The sequence below is a fragment of the Eleutherodactylus coqui genome, chromosome 10 (genome assembly GCF_035609145.1).
Source record: "Eleutherodactylus coqui strain aEleCoq1 chromosome 10, aEleCoq1.hap1, whole genome shotgun sequence".
NCBI classification, from domain to species: Eukaryota; Metazoa; Chordata; class Amphibia; order Anura; family Eleutherodactylidae; genus Eleutherodactylus; species Eleutherodactylus coqui.
In genome coordinates, this window is record NC_089846.1 from 115,223,201 (window position 1) to 115,247,949 (window position 24,749).

General features: G+C 45.4%; 1 protein-coding gene across 2 annotated transcripts; it reads left to right on the forward strand.

The window, feature by feature from the left end:
• Positions 1 to 633: 633 nt before the first annotated feature.
• On the forward strand, positions 634 to 21,338 carry PGRMC1 (progesterone receptor membrane component 1). 2 transcript variants are annotated; one of them, XM_066581760.1, is made up of 4 exons: positions 634 to 694; positions 865 to 1,168; positions 11,805 to 11,960; positions 17,951 to 21,338. In XM_066581760.1, exons 2-4 carry the CDS (start codon positions 898 to 900, stop codon positions 18,055 to 18,057), a joined length of 534 nt encoding a protein of 177 aa, XP_066437857.1. In that variant the 5' UTR covers positions 634 to 694; positions 865 to 897; the 3' UTR covers positions 18,058 to 21,338. The 2 variants fall into 2 exon arrangements, with proteins under 2 accessions (XP_066437857.1, XP_066437858.1); XM_066581761.1 differs by having other exon boundaries at positions 648 to 780.
• Positions 21,339 to 24,749: the final 3,411 nt, after the last annotated feature.

Consider the following 24,749-nt stretch of genomic DNA (forward strand, 5'->3'; position numbering starts at 1 on the left):
AACGACGCAGTGCTGGCGTATATTTACGCACACTTGTGCCCCCCCCCCCCTCCCATTGACTTCTATGTAGAATTTTGGCGCAAAAAAATAGAGCGTGCTGCGTTTTATTTGCGTGACCAAAATGCGCAGGTGAAATACGCAGGTTAGCTAACCCGCTGATGCCATTGGGTTGTAGTCACCGCATATTGGGCACTCAACATTGGCCTGTGTGAAGGGAGCCTGAGGTGGTGCTGAGGAGGAGGGATGGGGGTTTGGGACCCCCATTCTAGTGGTATTTGTGGAAGCCCCATACAATAATGAGGATGTGATAAATGTTCTTACTGAAGAAGATATCTAATTAATGGTAGAAACCCAGAAGTCAGACTTTTATGGCATTTTATTCAGTCACGTCATATGAAGAGGTGAGGAAACCCCTTAAACATATATAACGTCCACTATAACAGGCGAACACCTGCTCGTACGGCAGTGTGGCCCCTCAGACAGGCAGTGTGCCCCTCAGACAGGCAGTGTGGCCCCTCAGACAGGCAGTGTGGCCCCTCAGGCAGGCAGTGCCCGCTCTGTGAGGCGACATTTGACCTGGAACATGACGGGAGATGAAAAGAGCGGGAAGCAGCCGCCTCTTCCTGTGCGCATGCGCTGCTGGCCAACCCCGCGAGCAGAGGGAGGGGGCGCAGTGTGCAGGACGGCGGCGCTGGTGAGTGGATGCGCCGCGCGGGTCTCCGGGGGGTTGTGTAGATACATGTGTGATATTCTATTATTGTATGCAGGGTTGTGGCTGGTGTGAGTATTATATGACTGCAGGAGGGTCCGTGTGTAAAGTGCATGATGTGAGGGACCTGCAACAATGTATCCTTCTCTCTGCAGGTATCCGTGTGAGAACTTGTAACAGTAGCCATCATGTCTGAGGAGGGCATTCTGCACGAGATCTTCACCTCCCCCCTCAATATCTGCCTGCTGTGCCTGTGCCTCTACCTGCTCTACAAGATCCTGCGGGGCGACAGACCCCCCGAGTCCGAGGAGCCGGAGGAGCGGCTGCCCAAGATGAAGAGGCGAGACTTCACCCTGACGCAGCTGAAGGAGTACGACGGCACACAGAACCCCCGCATCCTGATGGCCATCAACGGCAAGGTGTTCGATGTCACCCAGGGGAAGAAGTTCTATGGACCAGGTGAGACGCGCTGCAGGGAATAGTCTGCGGGCTCCGCCACAGGGCTGTAATATCATGTCCGCTGCCGTACTGTCCGGCTGCAATCGGCGCTGGGATTCTGGACAGTCGGGTTAACCCCTTCATTACGGTGCGTCATTGATGCGTCCAGGTCACATTCTGCAGTTCTGGTTTCCCCACTTGAAAGTTTTGTTTTTTTTTGTTTTTTTTTTTCTTTTTAACTTTTCCGGTGATGTTTTATACAGGAGTTCTTGTATTTGTGAGACGAGTTGTAACATTCAATGTATTGGAAAACTTTATAAAAATCTCTTAGGGCTCATGTCCACGGGCAAAATGACATTTAAAATCCGCAGCGGATCTCCCGCGCGCGGATCCGCACCCCATAGGGATGCATTGACCACCCGCGGGTAGATAAATACCCGCGGATCGTCAATAAAAGGGATTTAAAAAAAAATGGAGCATGAAAAAATCTGGACCATGCTCCATTTTCATGCGGGTCTCCCGCGGGCACGGCTCCCGCGGGCTTCTATTGAAGCCTATGGAAGCCGTCCGGATCCGCGGGAGACCTAAAATAGGAATTTAAAGCATTTACTCACCCGCAGCGGGCCGCGAAGCTCTGCTCTTCCTCACGGCTGCATCTCCCTTGCTTCGGCTCGGCGGATGTGCCCGGCGCATGCGCGCGGCACGTCGACGACGTGCCGGCGATGTGCCGCCGGCGTCAGGAATTCATCCGCCGGCCGAAAATGAAGATCCGGCCGTGAGGAACAGCTGATCTTCGCCGTCCGCTACGGAAAGGTAAATGCTTTTAAATTGCTATTTTCAGCGCTCATGTCCGCGGGGCAGGAGGGGCCCGCTGCAGATTCTACATGTAGAATCTGCAGCGGATCTGATTTTCCCCGTGGACATGAGGCCTTAAGGCTGGGTTCACACAGGACTGATTTGTCGCGGTTTTGCCGCGGTTTTTCCGTTGCTGTTTTGACGCAGAAGAACTGCTTCTGCGGCAAAACCGCTTCAAAGGTTAATTTGGGCTTGCGGATTTTCATGCGGAAAAATCCGCAAGCGCTTTTTTACTTTTGTATTTGGTGCGGTTTTGGCTGCGTCCATAGAGGTCTATGGACAAAAAAGCGCTGCGGAAAAGACCAAAGAATGAACATGCTGCATCTTTTAAAACCACGACGCAGTTGCATTTCCGCACTGCGGCTGTGCGGAAAAAATCCGTCCTGTGAGAACAGCTTTTTGGCAAATCTCATTTGTGCTGCATTGCACTGCAAACGCAGCGGTTTTGCCGCAGTGCGGAGATGCAACGGCAATCCGCGGCAAATCCGCCCTGTGTGAACCCAGGCTTAGTGAAGTGAAATGGGTAAAAAATCAACAATTGCACCATTTTTATGAGGGCTGGTATCATTTTGGGGAGCATACAACTTTTTGATAGCTTTCTTCCTTTTTAAATTTTTTTTTTTTCTTGGGAGAGGGGGGTGACCGGAAAAGTGCAGTTCTGCTATTGTGTTTTTTTTGTTTGCCCCCCCCCCCCTCACGGAATTAATCATGTGCGATTAATAATGTAATATTTTAATGAAATGGACTTGTAGCGATACCAATTATTTAAAAATTATGAAAAAATATGAAATCCAAAAAATCTCTGTCACTTATTTTTATTTATTTTATATTGGTCCCCATAAGGATTTGAACCGGCAATTGTTTGATCACTTCTAGTATAATGCAATCGCATTGTATTGTGCTGTATTTTAATAGGCCACAAGCGCATCTTTACTAGGTAGGCGCCATGACCATCAGACGCCAACCCCACAGTCTTATTTTGGTGGACGCTTAAGACTCCTTCAGACGGCGTATATATTTTTGCGCACGCCTCAGCGCCACATATTGGTGCTGTGTATTAGGCATTTTACGCCCTGATTTTACATCTGGATTCCAGATGTGTTTTTTTTCACATAATTGCGCAGTATATCGCGCGTCTGTGCGCACATTCTGCGTGCGTATGCGCACCTTCCATAGCAAAAAATACATTTTCTCTGCGTATTGCATACGTAAACTCTGGCGCACAGATACGCCCGTGTGGAGCCCGTAAGTCACAATCGGAACTCTTCAATGCCGCTGTCAGAACGCACCATGCACGGTGTATGCAGTGGGCGGCTATACACAAATGGGCAGTTAGGATGCATATAGCATGTCATGAAGGGGTTAAGGAGTCTTGTTGGACGTCAGTCTATGACTATTTCCTTGACTGCATCGGTATGTGTAGGATAGGATCTCGTAGAGCGCGGTCCATGACGCCCGCACGTTCTTGGAGAAGCTACTTAGTCATGGCTGGTTGCTGGTCTGTGCCCACTGTACTCGTGGTTCTGCTGGCACATCACCAGCTCCAGCCTTGAACTTTCAGACTAGTCTCACATGTCTGCTGAAAGGCACAGCCCATTAAACCGGAATCTCGGGTAGTAAAGGGGTCAGTTGAGGCTGTACGGGATTTGCAAATGCTTTTGGGAGGGGGGGGGGCAATTTTGGCAGCTTTGTAGCGGTGACTTAAAAACAAACTTTTTTTTTTTTTTCCAAACAATTTTGCAAAAATCCATACTGAAAGCATGCCAAAATATGAATGACTGCACCTTACAAATTATATCGGAAAGCAGTGTGCATGCTGGGCCGCGCCTGAATGGGGTTGTGCAGTTGCCTAGCAACAAGCGCCGCTATCGGCAGTCCTATGGAAACCAGCATAGCTGCCCAGCATATAGCAGAAGAGCTAGTGGTGGCACGCATGAGGAGAATGTCTAACCCCTGGCACGGTGTGGTGCGTCACCATTGCTGCCTGTCAGATCCGGCAGAAACTGCTGTAAACAGGCTTGTAGTTGGACGCCGGCTGATAAGAGGCCCTGCTTGTTTTTCTCCTTTTGCATATACTGATAATCAGCAGTTAAAGTTGTTGAACCACAATTGCAAGTTTTGTTTGGAGTCTATCTTCAAAGTATGTAACTTGCTGATCGGGGGGGGGGGGTCACCACTGAGGACCCTGCCGAACTGCAACGGGAGCCCTGTGTCCTCCGTACTGCGGAGCGCTGAATGGAGCGCTGGTCGCACAAGTGCACTAACACTCCATTCACTTTCAGTGGGACTGCGGAGATGGACGAGCGGGTGCTATGTGGGTATGACTGAATGGCCCCCCTAACTGTGTGCTCAGTGAGCTGCCTTCACAGTAATGCCACTGCAGGGGGTGAAGCAACCCCCACATTGGTACGCTGAGTCCCGTTCTGGAGATCGGCGCAAGTCTCTGCAATGGAACCCCTATCGATCAGCAAGTTACACGCTATCCTCTGGATGGGGAATAACGTTCACTTGTATTACCACCCCTTTAAGATTAGGCCTCACTTTGCTAAAAGCTACACTTATTAGGGCCCTCGCGGAATCGGTTCAGGAAACACCGCAGAATTTGCTGATTTTTTTCAATTCTGTATCAAAGCCTGCACATTGGAGATGTGGATTTCAGGGTAAACGTTTTTCCGCACGATGGCAAATTCTGCCGCTGATTCCATCCCATGTCGGACGTCCCTTAGAGTGTTGGCGCTCAATCATTAATGAAGACAGATTTGCACTTCTATTTTAGGGAGTCGCATCTGTAATAATTCCTTAACGTACCCCTGTTTTTATAAACCTTCCCTTTATGAACTGGAGTGACCAACTGATAAAACCAGGCAGCATCTTCCGTGTGACATCCCTGCCGCACACATGGCAATATGCCAGCTGTCATTTGTGGCGGCCGGGGACTTCCCGTCACCCTCCCAAACAGCACCATAACTTTGTTTCTGGTGAAGTTCGGAGGCAACAGGTTCCCTTTAAGTAGCAAATGCTGTTAGTGGAGCTTTTAAACTACTCCTGGTGAGAGGACTTTGTCCGGGTGTTTAGTTTGTTTTGTGTTTTTAATCTTCAGATTATTATTCTTTAATTTCTGAAGATGGATGCTGGCAGGGATAATTCTTGCTGGTATTACTTGCCAGAAGCTATAATACTACTTAACAAATACTTAAGTGTCATATTTCACGGTCTTGGAATAACTGGTTCATCCTGTTTAGATATGTGCTGATGCGTAGAGGCATTCTCCAGTAACTGGGTCGGGAAGGATATCCCTCCTTAAGGAGAGCACCTAGAAGGTGTGAGGAGACTTATAAGGCCATTCATTGTTCGTCTGTAAAAGCTTTTAAAGTGAATGGGATTTAGGCCTAGTTCACATGGGCGACAGTCGCGTTGCTACAAATCGCATGTATGAGAAGCCCATGCTTTCCTATGGCTTAATTCACACATGCGATGTTTTGTAGCATGCAACAACCCGACACAAAAACCTCATGGGTCCCGTGACATGCACGCGACTCGTGAGGTTTTGTAGCCCATGTTTCCCTATGGAGCCTTCCCCTCTGTTGCATTGCACAAAAACACTGTTTTTGTCAATGCAACTTTGACAGTAGGAAATCCTTCTATCTAAGCCCTAACTGCAGGAAAAAAAAAGTATACATCACCTTAGAAGCGCTGTCAGCCCAGCTACATCTTCTCCCTGGCACTATTCTCCTTCATCTCTTCTGGCCGAAGATTAAAAAATCTCCGCCTCCTGGAAGCGCTGCCTCTGATTGGCTGAGCATCGGCGAATCACAGTCGGCGCTTCCAGGAGGCGGGATTTTTCAATTCCCGGCCAGAAGAGATGAAAAACAGTGTCGGGGTCTGGTGAGAAGATGCAGCGGAGCCCCGGACAGCGCTTCTAAGGTGATGTATACTTTTTTTTCCCCCCTGCTTATTTTAGTGGTAAGGCTTATATTTAGCCCATGCAGATCACCATATGTATGTGAAGCCCATGGTTTCCAATAGGCTCTTTCACATGAGTGATGTTTTGTAGGCCGCTACATTGCAAGACTACAAAATCGCGGCATGGTCTATACAGCCGCAATTTTCTATGTTTTTTTTTTTTTTTGTAGCCCATGGCTCCCTATGGAGCCTCCTTGTTTATCGCATCGCACAAACTTGCGATTTTTGTCTAATGCAATTTTAATATTAGAAATTCCTACGGTATTAACTTTCTCGCTATAAAATCGCAGGTAGCAGCGACGCTCTATTTTTCCCAAGAAAAATCATCACTGACGCTACAAAATCGTGTGCATATGGCAGCTATTTTGTAGTAGCGATATCGCTATCGCCTGTATGAAAGAGGCTTAAAGCAAATCCTGCTTACATCTAGAGGCAAAAACCGCGTCCGATTTTTCTCTTGTAAGGCCCCCTGCACACGGGCGGAAATTCTGCGGCGGGATTTCCCTCAGAATTTCCACCCGTGGAAGCTGCCATAGGATTGCATTAAAAAACGCAATCCTATGCAGACGGACGCGATTTGTCCGCGTGTAATCACACGCGGAAAACAAATCACGGCATGTTCTATTTCTGTGCGGGTCTCGCAGAGCCCCCACAGAGATGTCACTCACTGGCCGCCGGCTCCACTCTGCGCATGAGCCGGCTCATCAGAGAGCCGGAGCCGCGGGAGAAGGTGAGACCCGCGCTGGTCCGTGCAGGGGCATGGGCCGGGCTCTCGCAGCAGGATCCGACCCGCCCGTCTGCAGGCGGCCTAACTGTACTGTAACTCTAACTTTCGGATCCACTGGGAAAGTTCCGCAGCATTTCCACAAGAAGTGACCACATCCTAAAGATACCCGTAAACTCTCATCATTTGTCGAACAAATGCTTGTTCAATTGACAGATTTCCTCTGATTTGCCAAAACATATGAATGCTCAGTTCAGCCACATGGGAACAGGAGAAAAAGTTGCAGTCAATTCAGACAATTCCTTCATCTTATCTCCATGGGGGACTAAAGGGTTGGGTAATGAAAGTCGAATTGCTGTATCTATTTTCCCCTCACATACCGCCCCTCCTTTCTGACATTACTTGTTGGAGGAAAGTTTTGGGGGGGATGCTATAGACATTCAAGAGCCATCTCGTCCTGCCTAAGATGGTAGGTATAGATGACTGTGTGGGGGCTTTAAAGAAGTATTTCCATCACTCTGTACACCACAGGCTGGGTGGCTGTGAGAATGGGAACAGCTGAACTGCTCTATGATGTTTCTTTAGCTCCCATAGAAGTGAATGGGTGATTCTGAATCTGCATAGTACAGTGTGCTGTACGGGAGCGTTGTCCTATTCACTTATATGGGAGTTACAAAAACTGCATAATAGAGCCTGCTTGGCATGCCATCACCCACAGCCAGGAGTGGTCTGGCCTCATTCTTGAGATACATGTGAGTCCCACTACTGGGACACGCACCCACCAGACTTCTATGGCATGTTCTGTGGATATCTTTTCATAGGAATGTCTTGAAACTGACCTTTGAACATGATTTGTTAGTCGTGCAGGTTCTGCTTTCCTCCTAGATCACCTGGGAAATGGTGACCATAATATAATACATTTCTACTTAGCTTTAAGGAGAGAATTTTGTAGGGGTGCTACAAAAATACTAAACTTTAGGAAAGCCAAGTTCAATCAGCTCCACAGTGGCCCCACCAGTAATAGTGACATACCCCCCTTCCCCACAGTAGCCTCAGTAGTAATAGTGAACCCCTCCTCTGCAGCAGCCCCAGCAGTAATGGTGACTAACACACGCATTGGCCCCATTAGTAATGGTGGACCCCTGCAATGGCCCCAGCAGTAATATTGATACCCCCCCCCCCTTCCTTTCTCACTACAGCGGCCCCAGCAGTAGTAGTGGCGCACACACACACACGCACACACACACACACCCCTTCCCACTGCAGTGGTCCCAGCAGGAATAGTGACACCCCTTTCCTCCCCCACAGTACGCCCTAGTAGTAATTTTATTATCACTGGGGCCGATAAAGGAAACACTATTACTAATAGTATCCCCTATATCAGCCACCGGGGATAATAGTGCCCCCCTGAGACCCATATTACCTCCTCCTCAAAGCGCCGCTGCTCTCCTGCTCAACGCTGCTGCAGACGTAAGTTTGTGCGTCCAGACACCTCCTCCCCTGTCCTCTCGTAAAACCTAGGAGGAGACGTTGGGGTAGGAGGATCCCGGTTGCACACTGACGTCAGTGTGCGCCTGGGATCAGTGCCGCTGAGTGAATACCGGCTGGGGAGCTGCGGCACCCTGACCGGTATTCACTACCGTGGTGAGCAGCCGCCGTCATGCATGCCAGCAGAGGGCTCTGCGTGCCGCCTCTGGCATGCGTGCCATAGGTTCGCCAGCATTGAACTAGATGAACATGGGTCTTTTTCAGCTTAACAGACTGTTTCTATGTTAGCCATTGCAAAGATACTGTGGATGGTGCAATACATAGTGAGTACAATATATGGGGCTCCTGTCAGTAGGGGTACTTGGTAATCACTCTTATCTTTTACATATAACATTTTAAAGATGCTCTAATGTAAAGGACTATGCCATATTATATCCTAATATGTTATTTTGTGTTCATGTCAATTACATATCCGTATATGCTGCTTCCAGAAATAGTTCAGAAAAGGTCTCCTGGCATGGTTCAGACTCGTGGCCCTGATAGCAACCACAGAGATAAGAACAAGCAATGTCATACTATTTAGACATTGAAGTGATTTGCGAAACAGAGACCTTAGACCTTTGTACTTTGCAATATAACATTGGTTCAGGTATTATGTGGGTATTTACTTATCTGAATTGTCTGGGCGGTTAATGGTTAACAGAATTTAACAGAAACTAAAAAAAAAAAAAAAAAAAAAAATACCCTTTTTTTTTTTTTTTTAAATATATTTTTTTAATTTTTATGGAGTCCATAAATTCATAAGATATTCATTAGTCTGTATTATAAGTCTTTTTTTCAGTGTCCCCCACCAACCACATTAATTTGTGATCAGAGCATAAAATTCTCACTCGTCTGGGGCATGTTTTTGAAGGCAATGGCTGTATTGCGGAACAGGAAGACTGGGTATTGCAGTGTTTATTCATACAGCATGTTCACACAACTGTATGTTTCTCCACTTACTGTCTCCGGTTGTTCCCTTGAAGTGAATGAAGTGGAGGCATACATGCACAGCCTAAGCTTTCTACTCTTTGGAGCGGATATCTCGCTGACCATGGGGGTTCCAGGGATCATACCTCCACCAATCATCAACCTTTTCCCTATCTTGTGGATACTGGATAACTTGCTGTGATTAGAATAAGGGCCCATTTAGACGGGACGCGTGTTGGGCAAACGATGCCCGACACTCGTCCCTGTGTGTCCTCGCTCCCGTGCTGTTGCACAGGAGCTAGTATCGTTGGCTCGCTCACAACACGGCTAGCAGGGGGGCAGGGAGGCTGCAGGAGATTTCACTCCTCGTTCTTCCCCACCCATCTTCATTGACATAACATAGCAGCTGTTCAGTACTGAAAGGCTGCTATTTACACTGAACGAGGAGCGATCAGCTCATCGTCCATGCTGCATAAACCATGGGCGAAAAGCTAATTGCTCAGTATAAATAGCAGCCATTCAGTACTGAACGGCTGCTATCTTATGTCAATGGAGAGGTGTGGGGGAGAGCGAGGAGTGAAATCTGCTGCTGCCGCCCCTCTGTGAGCCAGCGATGCCAGCTCCCATGCAGGTGGACGGGCATCGTTCACCCAACACTCGTCCCGTCTAAATGGGCCTTAACTCTTTAAAGGGAATCTGACCCACAGGTAGCATGTTATAGAGCAGGCGAAGTTGCGCAGATTGATCTAGCGTTTTGATGCTTAATATTTGATAATGTGTCCTTTATTTACATTTCTACTTGTCTTGGACTTGGGAGTCCAGCGGGCGGCCCTACTTGATGAATGACTGCTCTCTTTGTTTGACACCCTAGCCTATATGAGTGTGCAATCGCTAGGTAGGACCGCCTACTGGACTCCCAAGCCCAGACAAGGGTTATAATGAAGAAATTACAGGTTATGCTGAATCTTTTCTCACAAAACTACAGTATATATCAATCTGCTCATTTTCTATGTGATATACTTTTGAATTGGCACAAAGTCATTCTAGCATATAAATTTTATTCTGTAACTTGCACAACCCTGGACAAACTTATTATAACTAATCGTTCAAAAGTCTTTGGAAGGCATGATAACGAAGGCCAGAAGGCAAGGCATTGTCCTATCTAGCAGTAACCAGATTACTTGTCGTATTATGTGCCAAGGTTGTATAGATGGGTGTGGCCCTCGTACTGTATTACTACTACCTTGCTCCACAAGCCCACAGTCTGTTAAGGCCCTTTTACTTGCAACAATTATCGCTAATACATCTGAACAAATTGACAACATTTTTGCATAGAATTACACGTACAGATAATAGCTTTTAATCTTTTGCATTTCCTCCATTTGCTAAAGTAAACTAAGTATGAGTTGTTTGCTCAGCTGAGCGTGTGTTTATGCGAGGATTATCTGTCGGCAAGATTCCACTGTCTCTTCCCAGCAGAGTTAACAGTGGGTATAATTGTATCTTGTCACCACCGGAAGTGTGGGTGGTGACAAGATACAGGCTGTTTGACAGCCTGGCCATGCTCCTGGTATTTCATTGGTTACAGCCCCCCCTTCCCCAGGTGATAGCGAGGGAGGGGGAGGCAGAGGGTAAGGCTAGAGGGGAACGGGGACACTGCAAGAGCGGCGGTAGACAGTGATGGAGCGGCGGTGCGGCATCTCGGACTGGAGAGCGCTGGGTGAGAGTTAGGGAGGGGGATAGGGAGGTAGTGGGTAAGGCTAGAGGGGAGCAGGGACACTGCACACAACAGCGCAGGGTGACAGTGAGGGAGGGGAACGTTGTGGGGAAGGCTAGAGGGGGGACAGCGGTGGGTGACGGTGAGGGAGGGGGACTGCGGGAAAGGCTAGAGGGGGGACAGCGGTGGGTGATAGGAAGGGGGGGCCCAGGAAGGCTGCAGGGGGGGTAGCGGGGAGAGTGCAAGAACACTCCGGGGACAGCTCTGCATGACACCGAGGGTGTGGCGGGGTGGAAGGCTGGAGGGAAGTTGAAGTTAGCAGCGTCAAATCCTCTCCATGAATGACTTATGGCTGCTATGGAGGGTTAGGGTTCGTTTCAGTGTTACGGTTACATTATTGGCCTAACACTGAAATAACCCCTAAGCCTAACTGTCAATCACAGCATTAAGTAAATCCCCACGCTGCTAGGACCTTTGAGGGCCTGGCTGCACACAACTAATCAGCAGCGCGTGGGCTTACACTGGGCGGCTATAGCCCATCACTATGTCTCCACCCATTCTGCTGGTGGTGACAAGATACAATAATACCTAAACAGTTTACTCATGTATGAAAGGGGAACAAAAAACATCCTGCAGCTGCTCAAGACTGGATGAATTTCATTCAAATGGAACGGAATAGTTTTTATGTGGGATAAAAAAACAGCACTAAACGACAGTTGAGCGAATAGTGCACGACTGCCCGCGTTTACGTGTGACTCTTATTGCTCACTTTCGACCATTTGAACGAATGAGCGATAATTGTTACATGTAAAAGGGCCTTCACAGTGCTGATATTTAGCTTTTTTAATTTGTGACCTTATATGAAAAAATCATGTGTGGCTGAATTGGAAGAGGCTTTAGATTTATGACTGTCTAATCGGACTTAACTCTACTGTTTTCAGAGGGACCATACGGTGTATTTGCTGGACGTGACGCTTCACGAGGTCTGGCCACCTTCTGCCTTGACAAAGAAGCCTTGTGTGACACCTATGATGATCTGTCAGATCTGAACGCCTCCCAGAGAGAGACGCTGAGTGACTGGGAATCACAGTTTACCTGTAAGTTGGAATTGTGCTTATTTATGAGTTTAGTCTATGTGAAAACAAAAACGGCAATAATAAAGGGGTCATTTAAGTTATATAAAGGGCATCTCATAAAATAAAGCCGCTGATACTCCTCTATCCCCGCACGTCCCCTGCTGGCGGCTCTGGGTCTTCCTGCTGAAGTCCTCTGGCTGCAGTCAGCCTGATCTGTCTACAAGCCTGCTGCTGTAGTCAATGACAGTACTTGGCAATAATCGCTGAGCGCTGTCATCGGCGGCCAGATCCGCTGGCAGGGATAGATCAGTATCTGCTGCTTTAGTTTACACCATGGTGACCTGATGATCTTTATATAACACAGACAACCCCTTTAACAATGTTATGTTTGGTTCCAACCAATTGCTCCAGTACAGGAAATGTCTTCTATTTCTCATGGTGGTTGTTGATTTTATAATGCGATCATAGAATTGAATCCCCTACTGCCGGTGACAAATATTGGTATGCAAATTGGACATAATACTATGCCACTGCAATACTCACTAGGTGGACTCCACAAGGAAAAACTAGACTCCTAATGACAGAAGTATTAGGCCTCCTGTCCACGGCCACAACGGAATATCAATAGCGATATTCTGCTGCGGGGCAGGATGGTGGAAGCACTGAAAGGTCTCCGCAATGAGCCCATATTAAAGATTGGGTCCAATTTTTCGGTGAGCCTTTCATTTAAAGAGTGATAGTCTGAGAAAAATAAAAAAAATATTGTCTACTTTGCAGCCATTCCCCGATTCATTTGCTGTTACTTAGATTGCCAACGTTTCACACAGCGCTGTACAATGACATATATTTATGGCATGGCAAAGTACCTCCACGGTGCCACCTACTGGAAAGTAACTTGACAACGTCACTAAAGATATGAGTCGGGGCAAACGCTGCTAAACCGCCTGTTTGCAATGAGCACCTTTTTTCTTCTGGAATAGACTTTTTTTGGCTTACGGTTAAAATCTGCATCTGATAGATTTGTGTGTGTGTGAACCTCGTCTAAGCGATACCATAATAACTACTAATAAACCTTCTTATGCTGGTCAATAAAGCCGCCTGCACATGGGTGGGTCAGACCCCCGCATGTGGCATTCCCATAACAGAGTTCGACCTGGTGACCCCAGCGCACCTCTCTGCCGTCTTCTCTGCTGCTAATGTGCTGGCCGGCGCACATGCACAGTGCAGAGAATGCTGAGCCGTCGGTATGGTGATGGTCGTGGTAGTCGTGTCATTCTGCAGAATGGCCGCGGGACTGACAGCTTCCATTGACTTTAATGGAAGCCAGCTGAGCGTAGCCTGCACAACATTGCAGCATGCTGCGATTTCTCCCCTGTGAGCAGAAAATCACTATCTTTTTCCGCTCATGGGCAGGAAAAAGCGTATTGTCATACCATGCTATAGGCTGTATTTGCTGTGGAATCCCACTCCGGATTTCGCAGTACATATCTGCCCGTGTGCAGGAGGCCTTAGGGACCATATTCAACAGCATTTAATTTATCTTTTACGGCTCTGCTCAGATGTCATGGGGTGAGTGCTTGGCTGTTTAATGTGGAATTAACATGATTGGGGACTAGTGAACCACTGTGCAGGATCTGAACAGGACCCCAGAGTTTGTACAATCAGCTTCTCATAATGAGGCCTGCACACACATTCACGGCCCAAAATCGCTCTCGCAAACCTTCTAAAACCCCTGGATGTGAGGTGTTTTCATGTAAAAACAGCCTTGCATCACTCCAGGGGTTCCCTTCATCCCATTGCTTTCAATGTAGCAGCAGCGCCAGCCTCATTGAAAGCAATTGGAGATGATTGCGATCCTCTGCTACTGCTGTGACGGCAGGGGATTCCTTCATCCCCACAGGGAGTCCCCTCATCACTGAACACAGTGTTTAGGGATGAGAGGACTCCCCGCGGGGATGAAGGAGTCTCCTGCCGCCGCAGTCACAGAAGCCGCAGAGGATTGCGATCATCTCCCATTGCTTTCAATGAGGCTGGTGCTGCTGCTGCCGGCCCTGTTGGAAACAATGGGCGATATCGCCAAAAGATTAGACATGCTGCGGTGCCATGCAGGGACACCGCAAGTGTGAATGAACCCATGAGTTTCACATTCGTGCGTCTCGTAACGCACCACTATCGCACTATTTTATCACCAGTGTGAAGGAGCCCTGACACAGATCAAAATATATGTGTGTACAGAAGTATGACAATACATAAGTTTAAAATAAACACGTAAAACAATAATACCTTAATGGGATTAAGGCCAGCCTCACACCAGTTAATTTAGGCCTCCTGTCCACAGGGGATATGTCACTGCGTTATCCGTGGCGATAATCTGGCTGCGGGTAATGCAGTGAATGTTTCCCATAGATTTGACTATGAAAAGCGTAGCCCGACGTCCACGGACAGAGAATCGTAACGATTCTCCGTGTGTGGGATTCAAATCACGGCACCCTGCGATTTGCCGTGATTCTCCGCAGTGAGCCTATAACCCCCCCCCCCCCCCCAGTCTATCCGTAAAGGCCTCTCTCATGCACGACAATGATATCGCCGCTACAAAATCACAGTGATACCGCGGCTTTGTTACTGTGATTTTGTAGCGATGCAAGAAAAAGTGCAATGCTTTTTCTTGAGAATAATCTCGCATCGGTGCCGCGCGTCAAAAAATTGTGTTACTTTTTTATCGCGAACGTCAATAGGAGTTTCTAATGTTAAAATCTCATCGCACAAAAATCACAAATTCATGCGATGCGTAAACAAGGAGGCCCCATAGGAAACACTGGGCTACAAAAAATAGCACATCGCAGAAAAAACACGCTGTGATTTTGTATGGTTTTTTTTCTAGCAACAGTGAAAACATCGCTAATGTGAAGGAACCTATTGAAAAGCATGGGTCTCAGTAACATGCCTTTTGAAGTGCTGTCAGCCTTGGCAGAGAATCGCGGGGGTTTTCTCATTGTTTTCAATGGGAAACGTCGCACCGCCTGCACCTAACACGTGGTGCATCACTGCCGCCGGCCCCACTGAAAACAATAGGAGATGCGATTCGAGGGCACGCAGAAAGATAAAACGTGCTGCGATTTGTTTCCCAGATTGTGCTGCCATGTGGGGAAAACCTCGCTCATGTGTGTGACCCCATTCAAAAGAATGGGGTACATGTTTGTGCTTCTCGCAATGCACAAATCTCATGTCCACGGGCGGAATTGACTTGTGGGAGATCCGCAAAGATCGGGCAAACACCCTGAAACGCCTGTCTGTGTATGGTCTTGTGGCTTGGCTTTCAATTCCGAGTCCTTGTTACAAGGCTTGTCTAAAGAGTCTAACATTGACTTGTAGGAATGCTGCCTTCCAATAGGTGGCGCTGCAGAGGTATTGTTCCATTATTTCGGTATGTGTTTCACATAGATGTTTGTGCATGATCATGTATCGCCTGTTCTTTTTCTCGTATGCTTTGCTTGATGGGACATACAGATGTGGTAGCGATGCAATCTTTAGCAACATTCTATGGAAGAAATGTTTTTGTTTTTAATGTGAACGCTTTGTTTTATTTCTGCTGAACTTGCGTTATGATGTAGGCCTCATCACGGTGTACTTACTTACACAGGCCACTTCTTTTTCTCTCATCGATGCTGCGAAATAGAAAAAATTGCAGTCTGTCCTATTTTGGGGCGGCTCTGTTTAAAAATTGCCGATTCTTGCCTATGGGAGCTAAAAAAAAAAATGAAGTCGCATTCTGTTGTGATAGCGGATACAGCACTCTGGTATACCAAAATATCATTGCCTGTCAGTAAAAAGAAGAAAATAGCTGCCAGTCAGCCCAAAGGCACAACGTAATAGGCATAGAACCATGGCAGGCCTGGGGAGCCTCTGTTAAACTGTTAGCTGCCATCACAACCCTTCATCACCTCGCTCATGGAGTGACAGCGGAAGCCTTGTTCCTTTCTGTAAATGCTTAGATGCTGTGGTCAACAGCTACCACAGCTTGTTTTATTTTCTTCTGGCAACGTTCACCGTGCGGGGTAAATAATGCGTTACTTTGATCAGAATTTTACGGATGTAGTGATACTAAATGTTTTTTGGTTTAATTTAGATTTCATACTATAGATTGGAAAAAGTGTTTGTTTTTTTTTTCTTTTTCTTATTACTTTTAATAATAGTTTAAACTAATTTTATTATTTTTTTCTTTAGCCCCCCTGGAGGACCACAACTAGCGATGCTTTAATCACTCCTGCAGTATGATGTAATACCACAGCATTACATCATACCGCAATCTGACAGGCCTGTGGCGTGGCTTGATAGGCAATCTGCCATTGCAGCTCTGAAGGTCCCCAACTACCATGGCAACCGTACGGCAACCTGCAATCTCATCACGGGGGGCATTGCAGGACCCCCAAACCTCAATCAGGGCATTTAAATGCCGCTGTGAGAATTGACTGCGGCATTTAAAAGGTTATGAGCTCCGATGAGCCGCACAGCTTATCGGAGCTGTTGCAGGCGGATGTCAGCTGTAAGAAACCGTTGGCACCCGCATTGTTTGGGGCGGGATCGACTCCTGGTCCCCCTCCACACATACCCCGAACTTGCAGGACATAACTGTACATCCTGTAGCATTGCAGTTAGGGAGTGTCTTCTGTATGTGTTACACGTGGATGTCTGTGTGCTCATCTATCATCTGGTGTTTTTCTGATGTGGTTTGCTTGACGGAATGTACAGATGTACAGGCGGTGGTTTATAAAACCTTAAACAAATCACGTCTTTACATCCCCACGGTAACTCGTTACCGTGCTTTCCATGTGTGCTGCGTTGCAAATACGGACAACATGGATGTGGTGATCGCTCTTATTCTGCTGCAGTTAATCCACTGTGAACGCTATGGTGTTTTTTACATGGGCGACTTTTCTCTCATCAATGTTGCAAAATAGAAAAATTGCAACGTGTCCTTTTTTGGGGTGATACTAAGACTTGCCAGTTCCCTATGAGAGCAAAAAAGAATCCCATTGTACATGCTTGGAGTAACGCGAATTATTATTATTATTTTTTTTTCATGCACGTTTTTCGGACACCTAAAATCCGCAAGTGCAGCGATGCATTTCTCGCAAAACACATTTGGACTCGCGTGACAATTTGTAGGTTTGCAAGTGCTATATTAGTCTTTGGTTTCTCAGACCGATATTGCACTCACCTGTGTAAATGCTCCCTGAGGGAGGGGGTTCACAGTGTAATCTCGTGATGGCTGATACAACACTTAGGCACTACTATGTTGGTATACCAGTCAGTTAAAAAAAAATTACAATAGCTGCCAGTCAGCCTAACAAGGATATAACGATGGCAGGCCTGGGGGCTGTTGTTAGATAGTTGGCTGCCATAGCAAGCTATTGTTATCCCGCTGATGGGGTGACAGCGAAGCCTTGTTCCTTTCTGTAAATGCTTAGATGCTGCAGTCTGCAGCTACCACAGCATATAAGAGGTTAAACAGCTGGGTCTAAGTTACCTGCAATCTTGCACTTGGCTGTCATTGGCTCCCATAGGAGTCTACGGCGGCGGACATAGTCCGGCCAGGAAGATAGTTCCAGGGCTATCTTTCCTGCTCGGCATAAAAACACCGTCCGGGCTCTTTTACACCGTGGGAATACGCCTGTGTGATCTGATGCATTGGAATCGGCCGGCTGTGAAAACGGCGGATGATATACGCTCGTGTGAATAAGCCCTATGGCTGTATTTACACAGGTGGGTGTGATATTGGTATATCGCACTATAAACCTGCAGTTTCGCTGCGGCCCTGTAAATATAGCCTGACCCCAATACTTCCTGCTAACAAGCTATACGAAGTCTTCTGGACCCTGTTGTGTAGGCTTATATTGAATATATTTGTATAATGACATATCACACACTTTAATAGGGGTTGTCAGAGTTTCTTCGCACAACTTCTGTGAACTTTTTTTTCTTCCTATTGACTCTTTTGCTCTGTCTTCCAGTTAAATACCATCATGTCGGGAAGCTTCTGAGGGACGGAGAGGAACCCACAGAATACACCGATGAGGAGGACGTGAAAGATTCTTCAGACCAAAAGAAGACAAACTAGAGGAAAAGCTTTAAAATTAACCTCTAATATTCCAGAGCACGCATTATCGCTTCAACTGGTCCACAATATTGTGTGCAGATGTAAACGCAAGCAATCGTGATCCAGAATGTTATCCTACTGTGCACAACTTTAATGATATCCCCTTTGTTAGGAGCCGTGTTTAATTACATGGCTCTCTATGATAAAAATGCTAAATCCCTAATGTAAAGTGTTCTACGGTTGACCAAGAGAAGCACAATCCTCAAGAATACAAATTCTTTAACTCTAATCTCTTGTTAGCAATAACCTGAAAAGTACCAGGCCGTCTGCAGTGTTTATTAAGATCTAGAAGTCAATACTTTTTTTTTTCAACATGTTTTTAAAGGGGTTATCCAGAAAGAGATACTTTCCAGAATCCAGTCTAGGTCCAGCATTGCAGGCAGCTCTTCCTTGCCCCGCTTGCAGTGCTGGGTCACATTGTATTGCTCTTCTTTGCCCCCTCCCAGGGTTGGTGGTGGTATTGCACGGAGCTCTTGGACTTCTTTCCGTAACTAAGCCAGCTGCCTTCTCTGTCATAGCCCAGTGCAGAGGAGGAGGATGATGGCTTAGTTATTGAAATGTGTTAGTTGGCCTGCAACAATGCGACTAACTGGGGTGCGGAAGAGCTTATACCACTTGACCTGATTTCGGAACCACACCCAAAGTGGACGTACTCTCTGAATAGCCACTTTTAAGGGGAGTTAAAAGAACTTCAAATTAATAAAAATTGAATACGCTTCTTTTCCGGCGTTTCCACGTACAATGCTGCAGCCCTGGTGCCTGCTACACGGAACCTTGAAGAAGCAGCAAATGGTCGCATGCTATGTAGTGTGCACCTGACCACTCAGCCACTTACAGGCTTCAGCAATCTTCTCTATGGTCACTGAAGCCCGTAAGTGGCTAAATAGTCTCCTACACAATGATTAACACATACCGCCTGCCGCTTCTTCCGCGTTCCGTGCGGCATGCATCGGGGCTGCAGCGCTGGACAGTGAGCGACCGGGTTAGGTGAGTTTTCAATTTTTATTTTTAGGCCCTAAACTTTTTTTTTTCTTCTTTTTTTCTCATTTCCGGAAAACCTCTGCAAAAAAAAAAAAAAAATATTCAACAGGTTCTTACTTGTTCCTGGGAGAACCGATGATAGACCTGCCCTGCGGCAGCCATCGGAGGTTGCCTCCCAGCTGTTTAAGACTTGGGCCATGGTTAGGCATTTATTAAAAATCTTGTATATAATTTTTTTCTACTATCTAAAAGTCAAATATGTTACATAACCTGCCTGACATATTCCTAAAAGCTGCTGAATCCTTGGGAAATTTCATCCTATAATTTTACATTTTAAAAGCTAAAATTGTGTAAAGTGAGAGAATATTTTTTGTAATAAGGAATTGCATCCAATACAAGGCCTCACGTCGCGCCCCCAAGAATTACGGTCGGCGGTCAGTTTTTGGTGCCTTACTACTTTTCTGGTTTGTATCCTGTGCCGGTTTCATACTCATCCAAAAATTTTGTTTTCAAGTCTGGTGTTTGAAATACTTTCTCACTTTACCTGCAGCTCACATTGGTATGACACAATACTATGCACCTTATTTGCAGCGTTGCATCACTTTTTTAACAAGTTCAGTCGTTAAAACAAATAATCCCCGTAACGTGCTCCCGCACATGGCGGTGTGTCTCACATGGATGTTGTGCTGCAGCAGAGCCTTAACGTGTTGAATTACGAAATGCCTACAAAACGTCACACCGTAGGAATCCGTTTAAAATACCAGTTTTATACAGAGCTGCACGGACATCCTGTATGGGCCATGGCAGACTGCATGCTGTGTTAGACGTTGTACATGGCAGAAGTACAGGACTGCATTGCACATGAGGCTCTCTTACATTGGTTTACTTGTCACATTGGATAAAGCAGCCATTTTTGTTTCTTATATGGAGCTTTTTGTATGGGAGCCCACGACGTTATAGATATAATGATCCTTTAGGAAACTTCCAGGTTTAAGGGGGAAAAAAATCATCCGCCATTCCCCCCATAAACAGCACCAGGGGCAATAACTGGTATTGTAGTTCATTCCCACCCAAGTGAATGGGGCTGAAGTAAAAGTCATAGCGCATGGATAAACGTGACGCTGTTTATGGGGAAAAAAATGGGTGTGCCCCCAATAATCCTGAAAACCCCTTTAAGGAGATCAGGATAGGGATTTCAAGAAAAAAGATTAAAGTGCTGGCCATACAAGGGTGCCTTTTCAGACATTGACTGTAAATTTGTGGCGCAAAGGCTGAAAATCCAGGTAATTGCAGCAAAAAGAAACAAAACTTTTCCTGCGCCACCGGGGTACGTTCACACGGTCCAACTACTACAGTCCTCCCAATGTAGACATGGGCCATGCATTGATTTTCCTTTTTCTTAGTCATGGCAACAGTCAATAACTGCTGTAATTGACCTGCCTGTAATCAGAATATTGTGGTTTGATGATCCTGCTACATTTTGGGGACATTCACGCTCTCATCTGTCTTTTACCAACACTAATCCAAGAAAATGGGTAAAGTTCTCGACACTTAAGATTCTTTGTCTTTCTTTTTCTGGAATCCATTCCTGTTTTTGATGAAAACAAACACACAAACCTTAGTTATATAGCAACTATTTTGTTTTTACTTCCTGATGGCATTGCTGAACCAAATTTTTGTGGCCTTTTTTTTGGTTTTAATCTTTTTCTTTTTTTAGACTTTTTTTTTTCTATTGTGTTAGTAGAAGTAGATGTTCGGAAATCTTCGTATCATTCCAGCTAATAGAATTACTTAATTTCCCTCAGTTATAGTTCACTGGGGAGTTTAGCACTTTGCGACTAACTTGTCTAAACCCCTTTTGAAATCTACTATGGAAAGCGTTCTCACAGCCTTTTTGACTACCCTTTGGGATTCTGCCTTGGCTTTTTGTTGCAAAATTCCAAAAACTGTATTGAGGTGTAACTCCTGGACAGAACCGGTTTCAGTACAGTTTTTGGTATTTTGTGACGGTAATCGGAGACCGACTCTCCTGCAGTGCGGTCAGAAACTCTTTGTGAATGCTCCCTTACTCTGATATTTTGGCTTGATACAAATTGATAAGTTGTATAATGTGGTCTACACTTCTGGGAGTGGGATGTATGTTTGTATAGAAGATGCAGGAAAGGAGATAAAAGCCATCGTCCCTGATGTGAAGTAGTAAGATGACGAGCACAACGTGTAAATTCCTCTGCATGTTCGGTTAATAAAATGCTCTTTCATAACTCGTTGGATGTTTTCATCAGAGCGACGGCGGTATTCTGGTCCTCCATTGCTCATTCACACAGACAGTGTTTTCAGACCAAAGCGGTTTAGTCCCTGCGTAGTAACTGAGTGCACATTATACTGTCTGTCAAAAAATGAAACATTTGCACTTAGAAATCACCCTTTTGATTAACTAAGAAAGAAATACTCTGGAGAAATCTGCCATGGAAAATTTGCACCCAAATCTGCATATTTTATTTGGTTTTTTTTATGCTAATTTGCTGTGGATTTTGCCCTCTGCAACTCCCCACTAATTCTGTTGTAAAATCTCTGGATTTTGGTGCAGAATTGTCCATGGCTGACTTTTTTTCCAACATGTGTGAAGGCACTGCAAGAGAACAGCAAACCTAGAAAGAATGAAATTACATTAAGGAGACCTGTAAATAACCTTGTAGAAATATCAGGAGTGGATTCACAAGTGGTGTAAAGAAAATACGCAGTAAAATCCATGTTTTTTGGAAATAAATTTTATGACAATTTGCAAAAAAAACCAAAAAACACACATGACCTGGTTTCAGATCGGTGGCATTTAGATAGGAATGCTTTGGATAGAAAAAAATCTAACATTCCTACAATATGTGGCCACAGGTTAAATGCCTGGCTGGCCACAACTTGTTCTAGCTGTTTGGTGGCCCTGGTTTTCCTTTTGACAGAGAAAAGGCCTACTGTTCTCCATTTTTAGCAATGGTAGGGCTTATAACAAGGGGATGAGGCTTAGCATGCGCAGCCTCTGCTGAAGCACTGTACTTACCAGCTAAATACAAAAGTGTGTGTATCCTTTTTCCAATGTGTTTTTCATATGAACCCTGCCTTTGAGTGGAGAAAAAAAACTATACTGGGCACCTAGATTTTTAACCCTGAAGTATGGTAAAATAAAATTAAAGGGGCACTAACTTTTTCAGCCAACTTATGCTAATGTAACAGACAGCTCTGTGTCTTATCAATTTTGTAATATACTTTTTATTAATTATTTTACCACTATAAATCAAGTTTAAAGTGGCTGCCGCTCGCATTCTTGCTTCCAGCCACTCTTCAATCCCCTGCCTGTCGTTTGGTATTGAGATTCTGTAGTGACTGGGCCACTGTAAAATTAGCTTATCTGTGGAGGAGGGGCTGTCTTTACAGTCTGTAGAAATGGTGTCTACAATCTCTACCTCTCCTGAATGTCTCTGAATGCCCGTCTCCTACAGTCGCCCTGGGAAAGCAGAGGGGTGGGTATTCGATACTGCCTCCCTGCTGAGTGGACCAGAACAATGCAGCATGGGAAGTAAGGGAAAGGAAGTACAAGACAGAGAACTACTGCTGGAATGCCGTACACCACGTGTCTGAAAGTGGATTGTAAATGGCAGAAAATTGGGGACCACCATCTGTGAACAGCGTCATAAACTACATTTTGGTGCTGTTCAGGGAGGTGAAATCTGAATCTTCAAATGGCCATGCACATGCTCCCCTATAGACTTCTATGGAACAGTCAGCTTTTCGTGTGGCTCGTGAACTTTACCTGGTGCTAGCTTAGGATGGTGAGAGTGGTTGAGTATATATTATAAAAAAAAATTAAGAATCACCTGGCTTTCCGTCATCTCCCCCTACAACACCTTAACGTAGGGTCCGTTTATGCCAAACTATTATTTGAATGATGTCAGAGGGCTTGTACAGCCTGTTTATACAGGCAGATACATTGTTGGCTTGTTCAAACGAGAAATCGTTCACATTTGCTATATTAGTGAAGGACAATGACTTACTGATCACTTTTTTAACTGATTGAGAAGTGAATGAGCTAGTCAATGAAAAGTGGATGATTTATCATCTGTTGTTGGCTGTGTTTAGGCTGAATTATACACTTTTGCTCATTTGCACGATAATTGTTTCGTGTAAAAGGACCTTTAGTTTATGGTGCTGTTTGCAGGTGACCGATTCCATTTAAAAGCATGAAACTGGGTGCGAACAGCAGCAAATGAGTAGCTAAGAGAACCTGTTATGTTAGAAAGCTTCTTGAAAACTCAGGTATGCTTTAGGTCAGAAGAGGATATCGTGGTAAGCGTTGCCAAAATGTGTTTTATAACTGCTTTTTTTTTTTCGGTCTTGGCTAAAAACATGAGCAGGGTGCTAATGCTAGGGTTGCAATGACAATAGGACACATGACACTTCGCACACAGCTAATTAATATTGATAATGCACAGCTAAGAATAGCTACAGTCAATAGGAGGTTTTCATATGCTAATATCTGCTTATCTGTAAATATGTAGCAAAAACCATTATCAAACACACAGATTCCCTTCTGGCATTGCACTTGCCTTTTTTTAGAACCTTTGCAAATGTCTGTTTTGTTACATGGAACAAGGCTTAAGTTTGGAAACTGTTTTAAAGTGAATAAGACAATATTGAAGGTTTAACTATAATTAATTCAAAGCAAGTGATCAAGCCTAGTGATAATTAACCTTTTTGTAAATTATTATATCTATATGCAAATGATAAAGGTTGCAAATCTGAGCAACAAAAAATTCAAACACACATACAAAATGGGAGGAATTGAGCTAAGCAGCACATGTAAAAAGACGGGTATAAAAATAGATCACAAACTGAACATGAGTTAACAGTGTGGTGCAGTAGCACAAAAGGCACACAGTTCTGGGATGTATTAAGAGAAGCATAGAGTCTAGAGCACGTGAAGTAATTATCCCCCTCTACTCTTCCTTAGTCAGACCTCATCTGGAATACTGTGTCCACTTCTGTGCACCCTGATTTAAAAAAAACACACATAGATATATTGTAGCAAGTTCAGAGAAGAGTTACCAAGATGGTTAGCGGTCTGCAAATCATGTCCTATGAGGAATGGGACCCCTGAACATTGTTCTAGGGATTTAAATGCCGCCGTTAGAATTGACAGCGGCATTTAAAGGGTTAATGGCTGCGATCGGCCGATTGCAGCTATTGCCCGCGGGTGTCAGCTGTAATAAACAGCTGATGCCCGCGTGTATGGAGGGAGATAGCGGTGCTATCTCCCGCCATACATGTCCTGCAATGGTAGGACGTAAGAACACTATTGGGCTGTTACTAAGGGGTTAAGGGATCTAAGAATGTTTAGCTTGCAAAAAAGAAGGCTGAAAGGAGACTTAATAGCTGCCTACAACTAGCTGAAGGTTTGTCACAGTCCAGAAGTATCAGCCATATTCTTTTTTGCACAAGATAAGACTAGAAGTAGTGAGATGCAACTGAAAAGGAGGGGACACAGATTAGATATTAGAAAAAACTTTCTGACAGTGAGGGTAAACAATGAGTGGCATAGGTTGCCATAGGAGGTGGTGAGTTCTTCAATGGAAGTCTTCAAACAGCGACTGAACAGACATCTGTCTGAGATGATTTAGTGAATT